The sequence below is a fragment of the Apteryx rowi genome, unplaced genomic scaffold (assembly GCF_003343035.1).
Source record: "Apteryx rowi isolate R43461 unplaced genomic scaffold, aptRow1 scaffold_246, whole genome shotgun sequence".
Lineage (NCBI taxonomy): Eukaryota > Metazoa > Chordata > Aves > Apterygiformes > Apterygidae > Apteryx > Apteryx rowi.
In genome coordinates, this window is record NW_020448819.1 from 208,159 (window position 1) to 224,020 (window position 15,862).

Consider the following 15,862-nt stretch of genomic DNA (forward strand, 5'->3'; position numbering starts at 1 on the left):
TTGAATCAAAACTGTTAGCCATTTGGATCACAGAATCTGTGATAACAGATCATGTCTCAAGATTGTAGCTTCCATGTATTTTACCTAGATTATTGGAGGGTGTTTTTACTTCCTCTTTGTCTCAGTGACTAAAAAAATTCCAAGAAGAATAACATCTGTTTGACCACCAGTGTTACTAACTCAGACATTTAGATTACCCGTGTTGTTCTTACATTTTCTGTCCTTCCGTATCTTTTGTAAAATTCTTTAGAACCAGAGATGGGCTAATGAACTCATTTGTCATCTTGCAAGTTTCATAAAAATGAGTGAACAAGAATGTACCTATGGTGCCATTATGGATTAGAAGAAAGTGCAGTAAAATTGGTTACTGTTTTTAAAAAATTATTACTTACAGCTTTTCTTGCACTAAAGATTGCTTATATGCTATTTAATGAAAAGTGAGAATGCTTAGCTCCAAAATTTCTGACATGGCTTTTCTGTTTTGTTCTGGTTGCTTTAGGGTTTGATGAAGAAATTCATCCGCTGTTCCACCCGAGTGACCGTGGGAACTATCAAAAAGTTTCTCAGCTTAAAATTAAAACTTCCAAGTTCTTATGAGGTACATTTGAAAGAACCATGCCTATATTTTTATTCCCTTGTAAAGTATTCTGTTTTTATGACATTGATTGACATTTAAACCTGAAGAATATATATATATTTTTTAGCCCAATCACTGAGTACTGTTCAATATTCACAGTTACATTTTCCAAATTTTAAATGAAAAGTGTTCACTGGAAGTCATTTTATCACAGTAACTAAAGTTGTTAATCAAGCAACTCATGTTGTTCAAAATAACTTCAATTTGTTGCTCACCTGTGAAGGGACAGTTTGGGGTATTTTAATATAAAAATAAGTGCTTTTTCTTTCCATGTGGCTAAAGCAAATGTTACTTAACGTAGGTTTTGGCCAGTAACTGCTGGGGAAAAGTAGAGATAAACTAGACATGCACCAAACGATTCTGCAGTTTCATTTTCTTTATGTAATTTAATATAAAAAACAGTCCAGTAATGATGACGAAGTGGTGAGCAATACCATTTCAATCTTTCAAAATGCAAATACTATTTCTCCCCTTTTTTGGAATTAGGTGGAATTTGACAGAAAGAGGGGAGGATCTTTGCTCCATCAGTGATTTGATTTTGGCAGAGGGCCAAGACCATTCCCTGGGGCACTTCCTAACATGGTGGAGGTTGTGATGCAGGACGGAGCTGGAAGCCTGCGACTCCTGCCTCTGCTTTCCCTCTCCCCAGGGACACAGGGATTTTGGCCCCAGCACAAGTTTTTTTCTTCAGCCATTTCCCATACCAGAACCCAATGACTTCACAAACCGCAGGCTGCCTTTGTGCAGACAGCATCCCAGCTTTGGTCAGAGGTAGGACTGAGTTCGGCTAAGTGCACAGGTTATTGCAGAGCTATACACAGGAGTCTGTCACAGTATCATGACATCCCCACCGGCCATTTTGGTGTCTTTTGGTTTCGTATTATGTTAACTTAATCTATCTCTGGCACCTTAATGACTCTTGTTATATAGTATCTGCTTACTTCAGAATTGTAATGTATTTTTTCCTCTTGACAGTAGAAAAGCATTTCTGGTATAGTAATGAAAGAATTATCAGATGTTTTCAGTGGAAGGTAAATGTAAGACCCTGTTACGCAATTTAAACCAGTTATTTTCATTTTTCACAGTAAGATCATCATTTTTTTTCTTCTACCTTTAGTCCTCCAGTTAACGAAGAATCAAGTTTGTATACTCAGAAACTCAGTGCATTTGCCTTGTAATTTTAAATTTATTTTTATTTATTTTGAAAAGCTAAAAATTATTATACTTTTGTTTTGTTTCCTTGGGATTGAAAGTGTGTTGATGTAGCAAGAAGGCCTTCAAAATACAACGTAAGTCTTTCTCTTAAACAGGTACAGTGTAGGGTGGTTTCCTACCTAGTCTAGCAGATTTTCTGCAGCCCACACCCTCACTGAAAACATTGAAGTGAACAAATAAAGTGGAAGACTACTGTAGAAAATAGCGTTTTGTCAGTATGTTGTATTTATCAGGGTTTGATACATACATCTGATTGGATTATTGTATCATGATAGGAGTTCTGGGGTTAATTCTCAGAGAATCACTTAAAAGTTCATTTAGTCATTGAAATTTTGCACGTGTTTGTCTTACTGTTTGTTTTGTTGTGTTTTAAGCTGGATGTACTATGCAATGGAGAAATCATGGGGAAGGATCATACTATGGAATTCATCTATATGACAAGATGGAGACTAAGAGGCGAAAACGTAAATGATGTTACCTTATTAATACATGATGTTTAGGTAGATTTATTATTATAGAGAGTATACATGTTTTCATGGCTTGGCACAAAATATATTCTGTGGCCCTTCAAAAAACCCTGTATTTAAAAATGAATTTTGCATGTTTTCTGGATTTCTTATGTTTAAAAGGATCTAATGACTGAAACGTTGCAGTGAATATATTGTGTGGATTTTGAAACTTTAAATTAGCAAGAATACAGTTTACATGCGAATTCTGCTCTGAATTTTAAGTCAAGTGTCTGAAAACCCAAGCATTTGCTCATTGTCTGCAAATTCCTTTTCATTGACCCTTTGAGTTACAATAATTTGAGGAATCTGCATCCAGCCATTCTTTACCGGAATCTATATTCAGAATCTTTATCACAAGTCATTCGGTAATAAGCTGTGCCATTGAAAAAATATCTGAGAAATCTAATTGTTTTATTATTGTTTCTCTTAATACTACACCCCTAGTTTTTAGATATATCATATCACAACCACTGACATCCAGATAGTACAGCTAAATGGGTTTTCCTTGTTGTATGTGTATATTTTAGAATTGCAATATTTACCTTATATTTCTTTCAGGTCTGATACTCAGTTTGATTTAGTAGCCCTTGTATTGCTTTGTATATTTGGCATTTTTTGTTAGAAATCATATCCTCATTTCTTCTCTTTCTTTTATGCAATCGTTTGTTTGTTTGTTTGTTTGTGGCTACTGATTGTTTCAACCCTTCACTGCTTTGTGCTGTATGCAGATATGTTGCCTATCACTACCCGTGGAGGCTACATTGGAGTGCAGCTAAGGTTAAGCACCTAACATATTTTAGCGTACTAATCTGTAGTAAATTCCAGACTTTCTCCACTCTTTCTTTAAGCTTTCTGGTACTCGGAATGAAAAGCACTGGGGCATGGACAGAGAAGACAGAGGATTAAAGCACACTGTTGAGTTAACAATTCACAAGTTTCTTAAAGTTTTACCTTAATCTGAAAAAAGAGTAGATTTTGATGGGGAATTAGAGAAGTTACTTTGCATAGGCAAGTATTGCCTAAATTTGAAAGTAATATTGCACTGAAATTTGATTGATTACCAAAACCGCAAGATTGCACTCTTAAGGGAGAGTTTTAATCAAAAGTGGTATTTTTCCAATGCTGCCTTGAAACCAGTTGGTGTTTGTTTGGCTTGTCGTCTTATTTTGTTAGTATTGGCTGTGCTTTTAGGAAATGTTGAGGCAACAACTTTAGTAACAATGAAATTCTTTCATGACATTTAATCCTGCTGCCCCTGCCTACAAATGGACTTTTGGCAATTGCATTGGTTTGGAAGCAGTAGTAACTATCATCCTAACAAAAAAGAATTTTATTTGTACTGGTTAAAATTTTCAAAAATCTTAGAACTATTATTTTTAACTTTATATGAATATAAGACCTGACAACTCCTGATTAAATTAGTAAACTATGTTTACATGCAAATAATAGCATCAGGTATGTGTTGTCAGGTATGTATCTTTTCCTTTAGGTAGTTTTAAATCACTCCCCTAAACTCAAAGAAGACAGACTAAAACCTGTAACAAACTACATAGTACTGGTGATAAATCCAGTAACACCTGGGCTTCTGTGATTCTGTTTCACCTGACTGAGTTGAGTCTTGTTATAAAACAGAAGTTAATTAATAATCTCTTCTTTTGGATGAAGATCCAGTAAATCCGTTATCTCCGTCTTTGATGTTATTCACCCTGAGCTTTTACAGGCATACCTGTGGACCTTACAAGAGGTAGAGTAGTTAAAGGAAGACATCCATTTATTCATTAGAAAACTCTTTTCTGTTTTAAATAAGTAGATGGATTTTAAACTTTACATTGGAAAATTACAAACAATTAAATGATAAATGTATGTGTCCAGCTGTGATTGCCTCTTATCTGATCAGAAAATCATCTCCTTCGCAGTTTCGGTGTCAGAACTGCTCATCTTCGCAAGTCTGCTCGCAGGATGGCACTTTTTATCAGGTAAGAGGCACTCACGACTGTACATATTACAGTCATTAAGGTCCTGTTAGCACCTCAATTATTGCAATACAAGTTGTGGAGTTTTTATAATTCCTCATTACAAAGTGCTAAAATGTTATGAGGGAGGTCTGCGCATTTTCATTCATTCAGAGAAGGCTTTATTGGATGAATAAATAGAATCCACTCAAATTATCAGGTTTATGGGTTTCTTTTATTTTACTTTAGGCCATTTATCTTCTTGTTTCATTGTCTAGGCTGGTTTCTGCATGAATCTGGAAGAATTATCTAACCCTTCTTATCCCTTTAACTGGTAGCATTGGGCAGTTACTGACAAGGGATCAAAACTGAAGAGTGTGAATCAAAGAGACTACTTCGATTTCATTTCTTTATGGAAATTCCAATTTTTTTTTAATGGAGTAAAGAAATTTTAGGTTTTTCTAACATTATATTCCTTTCACTTTTTTTAAAATCAGAAATGGAGTAATGACTTATCTATAGAGTGTGGCAAACCAGAACTTCCAGAACCTGCAAGCTGAAATTGCTTTCTAAATTTCACCGGTCAGATTGGTGTTCTTTTTCAGCCTATTTGAAATAATGCTTCAGTCTGCTCATTGAGAATTTTGATTTGAACTAATTTCTTTTAAAAGTCGTTTTAAAAGTATAAATGGTGTTCTTGATTGAGTAAAAAATTACAGTTAGTGATATAGAGTCACTCGCACAATGGGTTATACTTTGCAGTCATGCCTATTCAAATAATTTTAACTATTCCAGCGTCTTGCATTTTATTTCTATAGTTGGTTTGTAATTTTTCTGAGTAGCATTCAGACTTCGTTTGCAAAAAAGGCTGAGCCATGTTGATTTACATGTTAAATTTTAAGGAGGTGACTGCTCTGTCTCTGCCTACATGCAATTCCGGTTAGGTTTGAGTACATTTAGAGGCGATTTATATAATCAAAGTATTTGTTTTGAAGTATGAACAACAACTGAAATAGCTTTTAAGTAATAATATGGTAGTCAGATCCTATATGAAAAAAAATCGGAGCCAAATAATTTATTATACTACAAGTAAATGGTTATTAATTACATTTGCAGACTGTCCATAGTGCTCCCTGTCTTCTCTCCTGAGTGCTCTTGCTATTTTTGAATACCTCTGGCTTTTCTTTTAGTTTCTCTGCACTCTATTTTTTTAAATCTTCAGCAAATGTGATCACATTTAGTTCTGGTGATCATTTCCCTATGATAGCATGAAAAGATCATTAACCTGTGTAAGTATCTACAGTAATATCTTTTGGGGTCGCAGAAGTTCATCTGTATTGCATTTGAAGGATGGAGTAAAATATTTCTGTTTTTAATGTTAACTTCCATAGTAATTCTTGATATTTCAATATTTACAATAAAAAGGACTTGAATTAGCTATAGTTTTCTCACAGCCCTGTGGCATAGAGGCCATTTAAGCCTGTGCGGTTGCTGAGACAATAAGATTTTCCTGGCTTTTATGCTATAGAAAATGTTCAATGTCCTAGCAGAGTTAAGAGGAAAACATCAGACTTGTATGCAATTATGACAGATTGAAAAAATAACACATTTAGTAAAACAGAACTTCCAGCAACAAGTGCCTATATATTCCATCTCCCTTTCTGGAAACCCAATCTCAGTTCCCATTCCACAGCACAATTTTGTCCAATTCAGAGATCTGCCATTTTTCAATAATTTGCCATTGATTTGATTTGCCATTTTCTATTTTTCCCAATAAGAGCTACTAAAATGTATCACATTTTCTGGGAAAGTTAACCTTCATTTCTCAGAAAATTTTTTGATAGCAATCTGACCTGGTTTTTTGTTGTTGTTTTTTGTTTTTTTTTCCAGTACAAGAGTAACCTAGTTCCCATTAATTACTGTTGAATACTAGTGCAGCTACGGAATCCCTGTACATTTTAAATCAAACCAAGTACATTGTCTAGGAATGGATTTGGTTTTACAAAGTGTAAATATTTCAAAATTGCTTTTTCTCAGATACACAACCCAGAAATAAGAAGAGTTTTTTGAACACTCAATGTCATGAACTACATAAAAGTCAGATATGGGAATTTGGTATTCATGACAAAAAATTACAGCTAAGTTACTTAAAAATAGATTTGAAATACAGGTATTTAATTGTTGAAATGTATAGAATTATTTCAGTTGTATAAATAAAACTATGATTGCCATATACATATGTCATAGAGATAAGCACTGGCTATTCTTAAGGCAGTCTTTAATTGCATTTTCTTCAAATTTTTCATGAATTACATCTTCATGTTATCTCTGTGTGTTTTTGTTGTTGTTTTTATTTTGCTTTTGTTTTCAGTCTTACCCTATGGTACTTCAGTATCGACCTAGAATTGACTTCGGTTAGACCAAAGGGCCAGATCCCACTGAGATGAATCCTGCACTATTTGTTTACCCATCGACAGATTGCACAATGAATGGATGTGCCTGGATTAGGGGGACACAACCAGATTTTCAGCATGCAAATAAGGACATTGTCTTTCTTAAAATTGTCAGTTGCATCTTTGTTGTTTCTATTAGAGCAAGCCAAGTGCCATTCTGCTACTGAAATGTGCATAAGATATTTGTGTATCTTACAAGTGTGCTGCAAGTCATAGCCAAAATCATGAAGTGTACAGTCAAGATTCAGAACCTATGGAATATTTTTGCCTGCGTATTAGAAAAATTTTCTGGTCCTAATATTGATTACACTAGCAAAATGGCAGAGTGCTCATTCCATGTGGTGTTGCAATTTTCACATACGTACTATTTTACTGAATATTGTTGTTTAAATCATAGAGTACTGTACAAATAGCTAAGGATTATACCTTGAAAATATTTTGTATAGAAAATATATTTAGAAAAGTGGTGATTGGGCCACTGTCTTTTCTTGATAAGCTTCTCATGGGTCCAGGTATAGCTCACTCATGAGTGTGCAACAGTCCTTTTGCAGTGAACAAAGATCACCCTTAACAAGAGATGTATAACATGGTAATTCCAAGTATTTTTAAATTCTCTAAATAGATTCTACCAATATCACTTAAAAGCATCACAGTCTTTGTGATTGCACTTTTCTATGATTTCCATAAAGACTGGAATTTGAGATATAACTAAATTTGGAATATGGCTTCTGGTCAGATTACCTTTCTTCTAATAAAGCCTTTGTAAAAATGAAGTTAAAAATTATTTAAATGGCTATAAAGCAAAGAAATTTCACTATAAAATCACAACTAGGGCAGAATTTATACGTAATTATTGCCTTTCAGAGTAAGCATTTCCTTTTAAGATTGGGTGGAGGTAAATAATATGTTAAGAAAAAACTAACATATTTCAAAACCTATAGCTTTAATTACATTATAGATCTCTTGTGACTCTCTGGAGTTTGGAATTAATTGTAGAGTTTTTCATTAATTAAAGTCACATCATAAAACCAGTACCATAAAATTAGAAGTAATGCAATACTGAAGATAAGCAGTCTGACCAAAATAATAGTTCAGGTCATTTTTTTTCCTAAGACCTGGTAGTGCTGGATAAACAAGTGATTGTTGCCTTAGGTATTGCAAACATAATGGTTCTAGTATAGAATGTTTATTGAGGTTTCTGGTAATGTTGCAGGGAGCATAGTAATGCGTATGTTTTCTGTAGTCTTCCGTTGTCTTTGCTCTGTTTAAAAGTCAAATGAGTTTTGTTTGGTTTTTTTACTTTAAATTCTGTGGAGATAATTATAGTTCAGTACTTTTATGTAATTTCTACTTAATACACACCTACTAATATTGTAGATAACTATTTACTTTCTTATGCCTTTTGCATACAACAAAAAGGAACCAAATCAGCTTTTCAGAAGCTACTCTAGAGGGAACTAATCATATTTAGATAAGACAAAGTGAAAATTCTATCTTGAAAACCTGGGATCAAAGTATAAAAGATAAGATGCAAGGCTGTAGCTGCTTTGTAAGTTTATGTTCATGTACATTAGTGTGTTTCAGTAGGAGAAACAAGCATGTTGTGGATAAAATCTGGCCCCTTTAATGTTAGTGGGTGTTCTAACATCAATGACTTCAGGAATCCATGTGTAGTTGGGTTAAATCCTACCATTGCACTCCAAAGCCCATATGACATGCAGAAGTAAAGATGCTGTCAGTAGCAGCCTGTTTAGGAAACCTGCCATTGCAGGTCAAGGTTGCACATATTGTGCAGACACCAGTGAACCTGGGGAAGCAAAATGTTTAGGAAGCTGCTGTTCCTTTCTGCAGGCATAAGGTGCTGACTGGTATAGGCACTCAGTTGCCCACACTGTTGATGGGAATGGGTGCACATACTGGCTGCAGGAAGTGGTCACCTTTTTGCCCACCTGGTCTGTGATGTGCTGCTTGACAGAAACAACAAGATACTTCATGAAGGGAGGGCCCTTCTCTGCATAGTCTCTGGAGAACAGATTCTTTACAAGCAAAGAGGTCCTCCGCATGGAGCAGCTTGTAAGATCAGAGCATACATTCTAATTGCGAATCATTGTTATCTTTATTATACACAATTGTTTTATACAGTAGAAATAGGATATTATTTGTAAATATTTACATGCACATGCAAATGACACCTTACAATTTTTATATATTTCACATGTTTTTATACCAGAATTTTCACTGTAGCTCCACTTAACATAAAAGGCCTGTTTCAGTTTATCACAAAACTAATGATAGTACTCTTAAGCGTAATTTCTACTTGGTTCAGGGGACAATTTTTTTCTCAACAATTGCGTTTGCTATTTCAGCAACTTTGAACAGACTTGTTTTAAGAAAAGAAAGGAAGAACAATATGTATTATTTTAAATCTATTTTCAGTTATCTTACATGAAAGTTTGCATCCACCTAACAGGAGCGCTGAAATTTGACTATTTTGTATTGGCTTCCGAATGATAACCAATAGAAGGTTTGAATGTTTAATGACTTTCTGCATTCCCAGTTCTGAGAGCCATTAATTTGTCTTGATCAGAATTGGTAACTGTTTTAACTAATGATATCTTCTTGATCCAACTTAAAGTTAGATTTCAGAAGGCAGATCTTCATTTTAAGCACGGAAAATACTGACAGATATGGTTTCATGTTCCCAGCTGAAAATCATGGCCTTAAATGCTTTTAAATGCATATAATCTAGCCACCTACACTTTATATCTTTCTGGTTTGATGGCACAGTGCCTGAGTGCTGTTCTGGTTTAATGGTTTTTGTAGCGGTGAAGTGCCAGTGAAATACGTATCTTAACTGGGCAGCTTGTATAACACAGGCATTGCTTCTTTTACAGGAAATTTCTCTTCCATATAGTATGTATGTGCCATGTGTCTACAGATATGCATATTTGATTGTCCCTGTTGATTCATTTGTGCCAATTAAAAATATCTGAACAGCATAGGAATATGAGAATGCAAGTACAGATTCCAGTGTGCCAAAGATGGGATAAAGTGAAGTGAGTACCTAAGCATTCCATTAAAACTGCACTGTATGCCCTCGTAGAGCAGGAGGTTACTCTATACAGTCACACTTTTTGAATATTTCCATGACAAGGCGTCACCACTACATAGTAAGTAAAGAATTGGAACGTAAAATAAGTATTGCTACAATTGTCTTTCTGCAGCTTTCCCATTTGGCAGTACCTAGCTGCAGAGGTATAAGACCTAAAAAGTTCTGCACTACTACTTAACCATCCAGTCTCTTACTCAGCAGATTTAGTGGTCTTTTTTCCCAATAAGCCAATAATTTGTATCTCCTTTTAACTCTGGGGTAACCCATTAATGAAAGTCATAAGAAACCTTTTGTTGGGCATAGCTGTATGCTGCATTTCTCTAGTAACAAACTGTAAGCTAGAATTTACAAGTGAGATCTTTTAAAAGGTGAAATGAATTACATAATCAAGAAATGTATGTCCCATCATGTATTATTACACTGCTCCTAGCTAAGGGCTTAGTCCTATAAACAAACTCGTATTTGAGTGAAATACCAAATAAGAGTACTACAATAATCAAGGGACTCATCACTGCAGTAGGGATTGTTCACATGAATGCTTCTGGGATTTGGGCCTTAGCAGTATGCAACACTATAACTATAATGTGCATAGTCAGCTAGCTTGCAGTTCATATGCAAAAAAAAGTCTTTATTCTTTTCTGAAAAATACTATTTTGGCTTTACTGATAATATTATATAAAGCAAAGTGCCTGACTGTTAATACAAAATACCTTTTAAACCCATTATTTGCATCTGGCAGGTAATACTACCTTCTGTATTTTGTCAATGGTCTTAATATTTTCAGCAAGAATATTTCATAACCATTCTGTCTTGAGAAGCAATCTTTCATATGAAACAAACAGAAAAAGAAATGTGTTTGGTTAGATCATATAAAATTGAAGAAACGTATCTCAGCGGAAACTATATGATAAGAATGAGTTTTATATTGAGATTATATCATTTTTCTTCATGAGGTAACCATGAATTCTGGATATTGATCTTTTCTCTCTGGGCTCTAAAAGTTTGGCTCTACTTTCCTCTTCTGCAGTTAACAGAAACAGTTCCACTGTATCTGTACAAGAAAAAAGGTTGATCACACTTGTTATAGACATAATCTAGGCTCTCATACTCCAGCACAGAGTGATGGTCCAGAGTTCTCTTCTCTTCTCATCTCACCTCATCTCATCTCTTCCATGTATAATTGTTAGACCTGACTTTGTGAGAGAAGTAAACAATTTTTCTTTCTCCACTTTTCTAAAATATCAAGATACGCCAGTGTTTAGTCCTTTAATCCACCAAACTGTACTGTTAGATTTGTTTCTCATTCCCATATCACTGAAGACACCAAGAGACATTCAGGCCCCAGAAAAATATTCATGGGGGGCAGGGAGACGTTTGCAACAAAAGGAATAGCATCCAGTTCAGCCAAGTGCTAAGTCTGGTAGAAATTCTAGAAAACACATGATTGTTCAAAGCCAGTCTTCAGTCTCCAAATGAACAGGTTGAGCCCTGTGTACAAAAGGGCTGCATAAAATCCTGGCCAGTTGTATGGACTAATCAAACTCATTTTTATCCTGGAAAAGACCAGAGGCAGTTAGGACTTTTATTCCTACCCACAGCAAATATATAAACATTATAGAGATGCTTAAATCAAGAACTTGGTCTGACTTCTTCACATAAGTTGAAGGCGTCAGTTCAATTCCATCAAAAAATGCATTTATCAGGCAGGGTATTCCCCCTCTAGTTTTACCTTCTTCTACCTTATTTTATTATTTACACCAGTTCAAAGATTTATTCAGGCTCCCTGTGTCCTGTAATTCTAGGTTCTTACAAAGCCTTTGTGCCCTTTCCCTGCCCCCTTTTCATGCCCAACAAATAGAAACATCAAATAGTTGTAAAGGAGAAATTGCACATGAGGAAGCAGATCATAGGTTTGGTTAGTCAGGCAATTCAGAAAAAGGGACAACTGAACCTTTCTCCCTTAATAATGGTTTTCATATCTAGCTTTGTATTTGCTTTTTTAAGAAGATTAAAATTAAGCATGTTCAAGAAAATGAATAGTTAGAAAAGATTCATGTAATCATTTATCTGCCCTCTCAAAGGGTCATTCACTTAGGTAAAGCCTTAATAACGTTAGAAAAGATCAGGTCCCATGGAGGAACATGTGGAGTGTCCCTTAAGTCTTAAGCAACCCATAAGTCTTGTGGTCTTGTAGTGTAGGAATAGTTTCATAGGTAACACTGAACATGGTGGAGATTCTGCAGGCTATTAACAATGTGTACGAAAGAAAGAAAGAAAGAAAACCCAAAATGCTGACTTTTAGGACAGGACCTTTTAGAACAGGAAGCACACTTCAAGCAATTCCAAGAAAAGTGCCAGAGCGTCAGTTTCCTAGATGTGAGAACAAGGAGGTGACACTCTGGAGCACTGGTGCTTGTCTTAGAGCACCACAGAATCAGATGGCATCATGACCATGACATCTGTAAACAGACGTTAGAAAGTTAATGCTTAATGCCCAAGTAATTTGTATTTTCTTTTGGGATTAAGCTAATCTGTCCTGGGTTTCAGCAAAGTTTTCGTGATTCTGCATATTGAATCCTTTATAGCCAATATGAACAAAGTAATGCTTCCACAAGGTGTTCAGCTCAACATACTTGTTTGAGGAGGGATTGCAGTCTACTGGAGCATGTTCCAGGATGGACACAAGGGGACTGATTCACCCTAAAGGAAATGTGAAAAACTTCCAACTGCTCATTTACCGCTAGTTTTATGAAGTATGGAAGGTTTGGCTTTCAGACTTCAGCTGAAGCATCCTTTTGTAGGAATGTCCTCCAAAAGATGATCTTATAATAGTAATATTTTTTTCTTTATAAGCAGGTTTTTTTTTAACTACTACACTGCCTATGTTATAGATCAGGAAAAACACATCAGATTCCAGAACAGGAAATAGATTAATGGATTTCTAACTGAGAGATGCTTTCTCCCAAGGTATGCACCAGAAGTCCTATAGTGAATTCTTCTGAATTCAGGTAGCTTGCTAATACAGTTGAGTACGGACATTGTTTCCTTCTCTAGTAAGCAATTTAGTACATCCATGCAGTTCTGGAGCGTGAAGTGGAAGAGCTCTATAGACTAGTGGAAAAGTCCAGGCTACTTCTTCTACTTGCAGAAAGAGACCCAGTTCTGTAGACCCGGGATGGAAGAGACATTCTGGAATGAGAGATGTCTAGAGGTGGAAGTTTTTGTAATTTTAACCAAAGAGAGGCATTAGTTTGAATTTGCATGTTGATCTGAACCATTAAACATTCTTTTCTTTGAAGTAACTTTTATGTGTGTTTTTAGCAAATATTTCTAACAAGGTTTAACAATATGTGACAGATAACAGGATGAGATGGACATAAGTAGCTATTGTGTGTTTCCTTTTTCCTCGCAGAAATGAGAGGAAGGCAAAGTAAGAGTTAAGAGTTTGGTTGCTCCGTAATATACAAAATTGCTGCAACAGTAAAACATTTGTGCTGCTAGCTAACATACTGAGGTTTGTATTACAAATGAAGTTGTAATAAAGATGTTTATTATCAAAGTGCGAGGCACATATTTTATGATGGTATTCTATTCCTAAAATAGTGTTTTGTATTATAGCATATTGAGAAAAGTAGATGTTGTTGTTGTCTGATGAATTTTGATGTGATAGAATGAAACATGCTCCCTTTTTACTGAAAAATATAACATACTAACTGACTTAAAATTACTATTTCTTTGTTGTCAGATATTTAGTTTGTTCATAAAAAATTAATTTTTTTTTCTAAAAATAAACTATTTTTATGGATAATCTGATTGCCTAATAGTTTTAAGGGACTTACTTAATACCAAAGGCAAGCCACCCAGAAACTGACTTGGAATAAGGCATTGACACTTTTCTGGAGTGCAGTGGTCCAGAGTTACACCTGGAATCAGTCAAGCAGAAGTTCCTGGTAGTAGCTGTATATGTCACCGAACTAAAGGGTTAGGCACACCTAGCAGTTTCCGAAACAAAATAGATTAAAAAAAAAAAAATAGGACTAGTATAAGGATTGAGCTGACAGGTATAGAGTAGCTCTTTGAACCATAACTAATGTCATTAAAAAAGAAAAGCACAAAGGCTTGCATTACTGATGTGTCTGCTATACCTGGCCTGTGAACTAATGTAATACTTCAGTGTGCTGTCAATCCTGTAAACCTTCCAAAGCACAAAATATTCACCAAGCTACTTTTGGGTTTTCTAGTTGTAGTTCAGTGATATTTTGGAGGGTGGAAAGGACAGACTTGGAGGATTATGAGAAGATATTAAGTATGTTTTACAGATTTTTATAGATATTTTTTTAGCAAATGGCATTGCTGTCCAAGATGTCAGACAGAGATTAGCAAAAAGTCAATTATTTTACTTGTGCAGTATGAAATAGAAAGAATAATGAAATCCGGTAAATATCTTGATTTCTTTTTCCAGTATAGTGATTAACTAAACTGGAAGTAATAGGACAATTTAATTATTTAGCTGGCTCTGAAATATTTCATTCTAAAAAATTACTGATCTTAATTTTTTTCTCAAATATAAGCTTCTTAGAATAAACATTAAGCAATGCGTAATTTTTTTCCCATATTGCAGGCTTAACTGTTGAAAGGAAAATACTTTGCCTTTTTTTTTTTTTTTTTTTAAAGCCGAAAATGTTGTATGATACGGGCTACTGAATAGATGACATAGAGTTACTCTAAGTGTGTTTTTTCGGATGGGGGCCTAAGTGTCCTTATATAAGCTGTGATCCAAGTTATGATAAGAAAGGAGCCTATGGTGAGCAGTAATAATGTTCTGATNTTTTTTTTTTTTTTTAATTAATGCAAAGCCTGAATTGTTGGATGTTCCGGGCTACTGAATAGATGATATAGAGTTACTCTAAGTGGGTTTTTTCGGATGGGGGCCTAAGTGTCCTTATATAAGCTGTGATCCAAGTTATGATAAGAAAGGAGCCTATGGTGAGCAGTAATAATGTTCTGATGCTTCCTTGCATTTGATCAGTAGCTATCAGTTTTTAATGTAACAGCCCTCACAGTACTTAGGAGCTCATAGGACATATTGTGATGTTATGTTGCTAATTTGTTTTAAAATATAAAATGTTTTAAGCTTTTTGTCAAAAGTGATAACATCATATTACAAATAAACCTTTTTGTGGTTGTAAAATTTAGCTTATAAATCATTCAAATTGAAGTGAAAAAAAAAAACACAGGTCATTGTTAATGACAGTCTATCCTATTAAGAATATATGTATTTTTGTAAAGGAAAAGCACTTGTAGATATGTAATCAGTCCAATATCTATCTATGTTAATGTTTTGAAAAAACAAAATGCTGCTTAGAGAATCACATATTTTTATTTTTGTGCTCCAATGCATTTTCTCTTGGTTTATGGAATGTTTATTCTGTATGAAGCTGTATAGTTAGTACAGCTGGGCTAAATGCATTTCTTACCTGAACTTAATCAAGTATATCTGACTATGCTATTACATTTCCTGTCCGATCAGAAACCTGACTGCAAAACTTAGATTGGTGGTGCTGTTTTTCATCTTGATATTAGCTTCATCCTGCCTTATAACATTTCTACTTCATAATATTTATCATAAAAAATACTAATAATTTTGGTGAGAATTGTGCTTTAATGGATGTTTTAAGGTATGTTTAGTTATTCATTTGCATCTCACTATACCTATAAAATTTTTATAAAATGTTGACAAAATTTTACTTAGAATACTTAAAAACCAAGTCCCCCAGACAAAAAAATAATACCAGATTAGTCAAGTTTAATACTTATTTTCCTCCCAAGTAACCTACTGCTGGGCACATGCATGGATTGCATTACTAAAGTTTTGGTTAAATGAGCATTTGTACAAAGCGTTTCTTTAATTCAGAATAACTCATTTCTTGTAATATTTTGAGGCTATTTGAAATGTCATCCTTAAAGTAGTTTGACTCAACGAA

At 34.7% G+C, this 15,862-nt stretch overlaps 1 protein-coding gene across 7 annotated transcripts in view; it reads left to right on the plus strand.

Moving 5' to 3' along the window:
* Positions 1-12,151, plus strand: part of PCGF5 (polycomb group ring finger 5) — a 70,084-nt gene extending 57,933 nt beyond the window's left edge. For 5 of the 7 annotated variants that reach the window (XM_026066675.1, XM_026066674.1, XM_026066677.1 and 2 more), the window contains 4 exons: positions 500-598; positions 2,227-2,316; positions 4,278-4,337; positions 6,685-12,151. In XM_026066675.1, the coding sequence (XP_025922460.1) occupies positions 500-598; positions 2,227-2,316; positions 4,278-4,337; positions 6,685-6,732 (297 nt within the window). In that variant the 3' untranslated portion in view covers positions 6,733-12,151. Of the gene's footprint in view, positions 1-499; positions 599-1,123; positions 1,409-2,226; positions 2,317-4,277; positions 4,338-6,684 lie in introns of those variants that run through there. The other 2 variants (XR_003253617.1, XM_026066678.1) reach the window with 2 other exon arrangements.
* Positions 12,152-15,862: the final 3,711 nt, after the last annotated feature.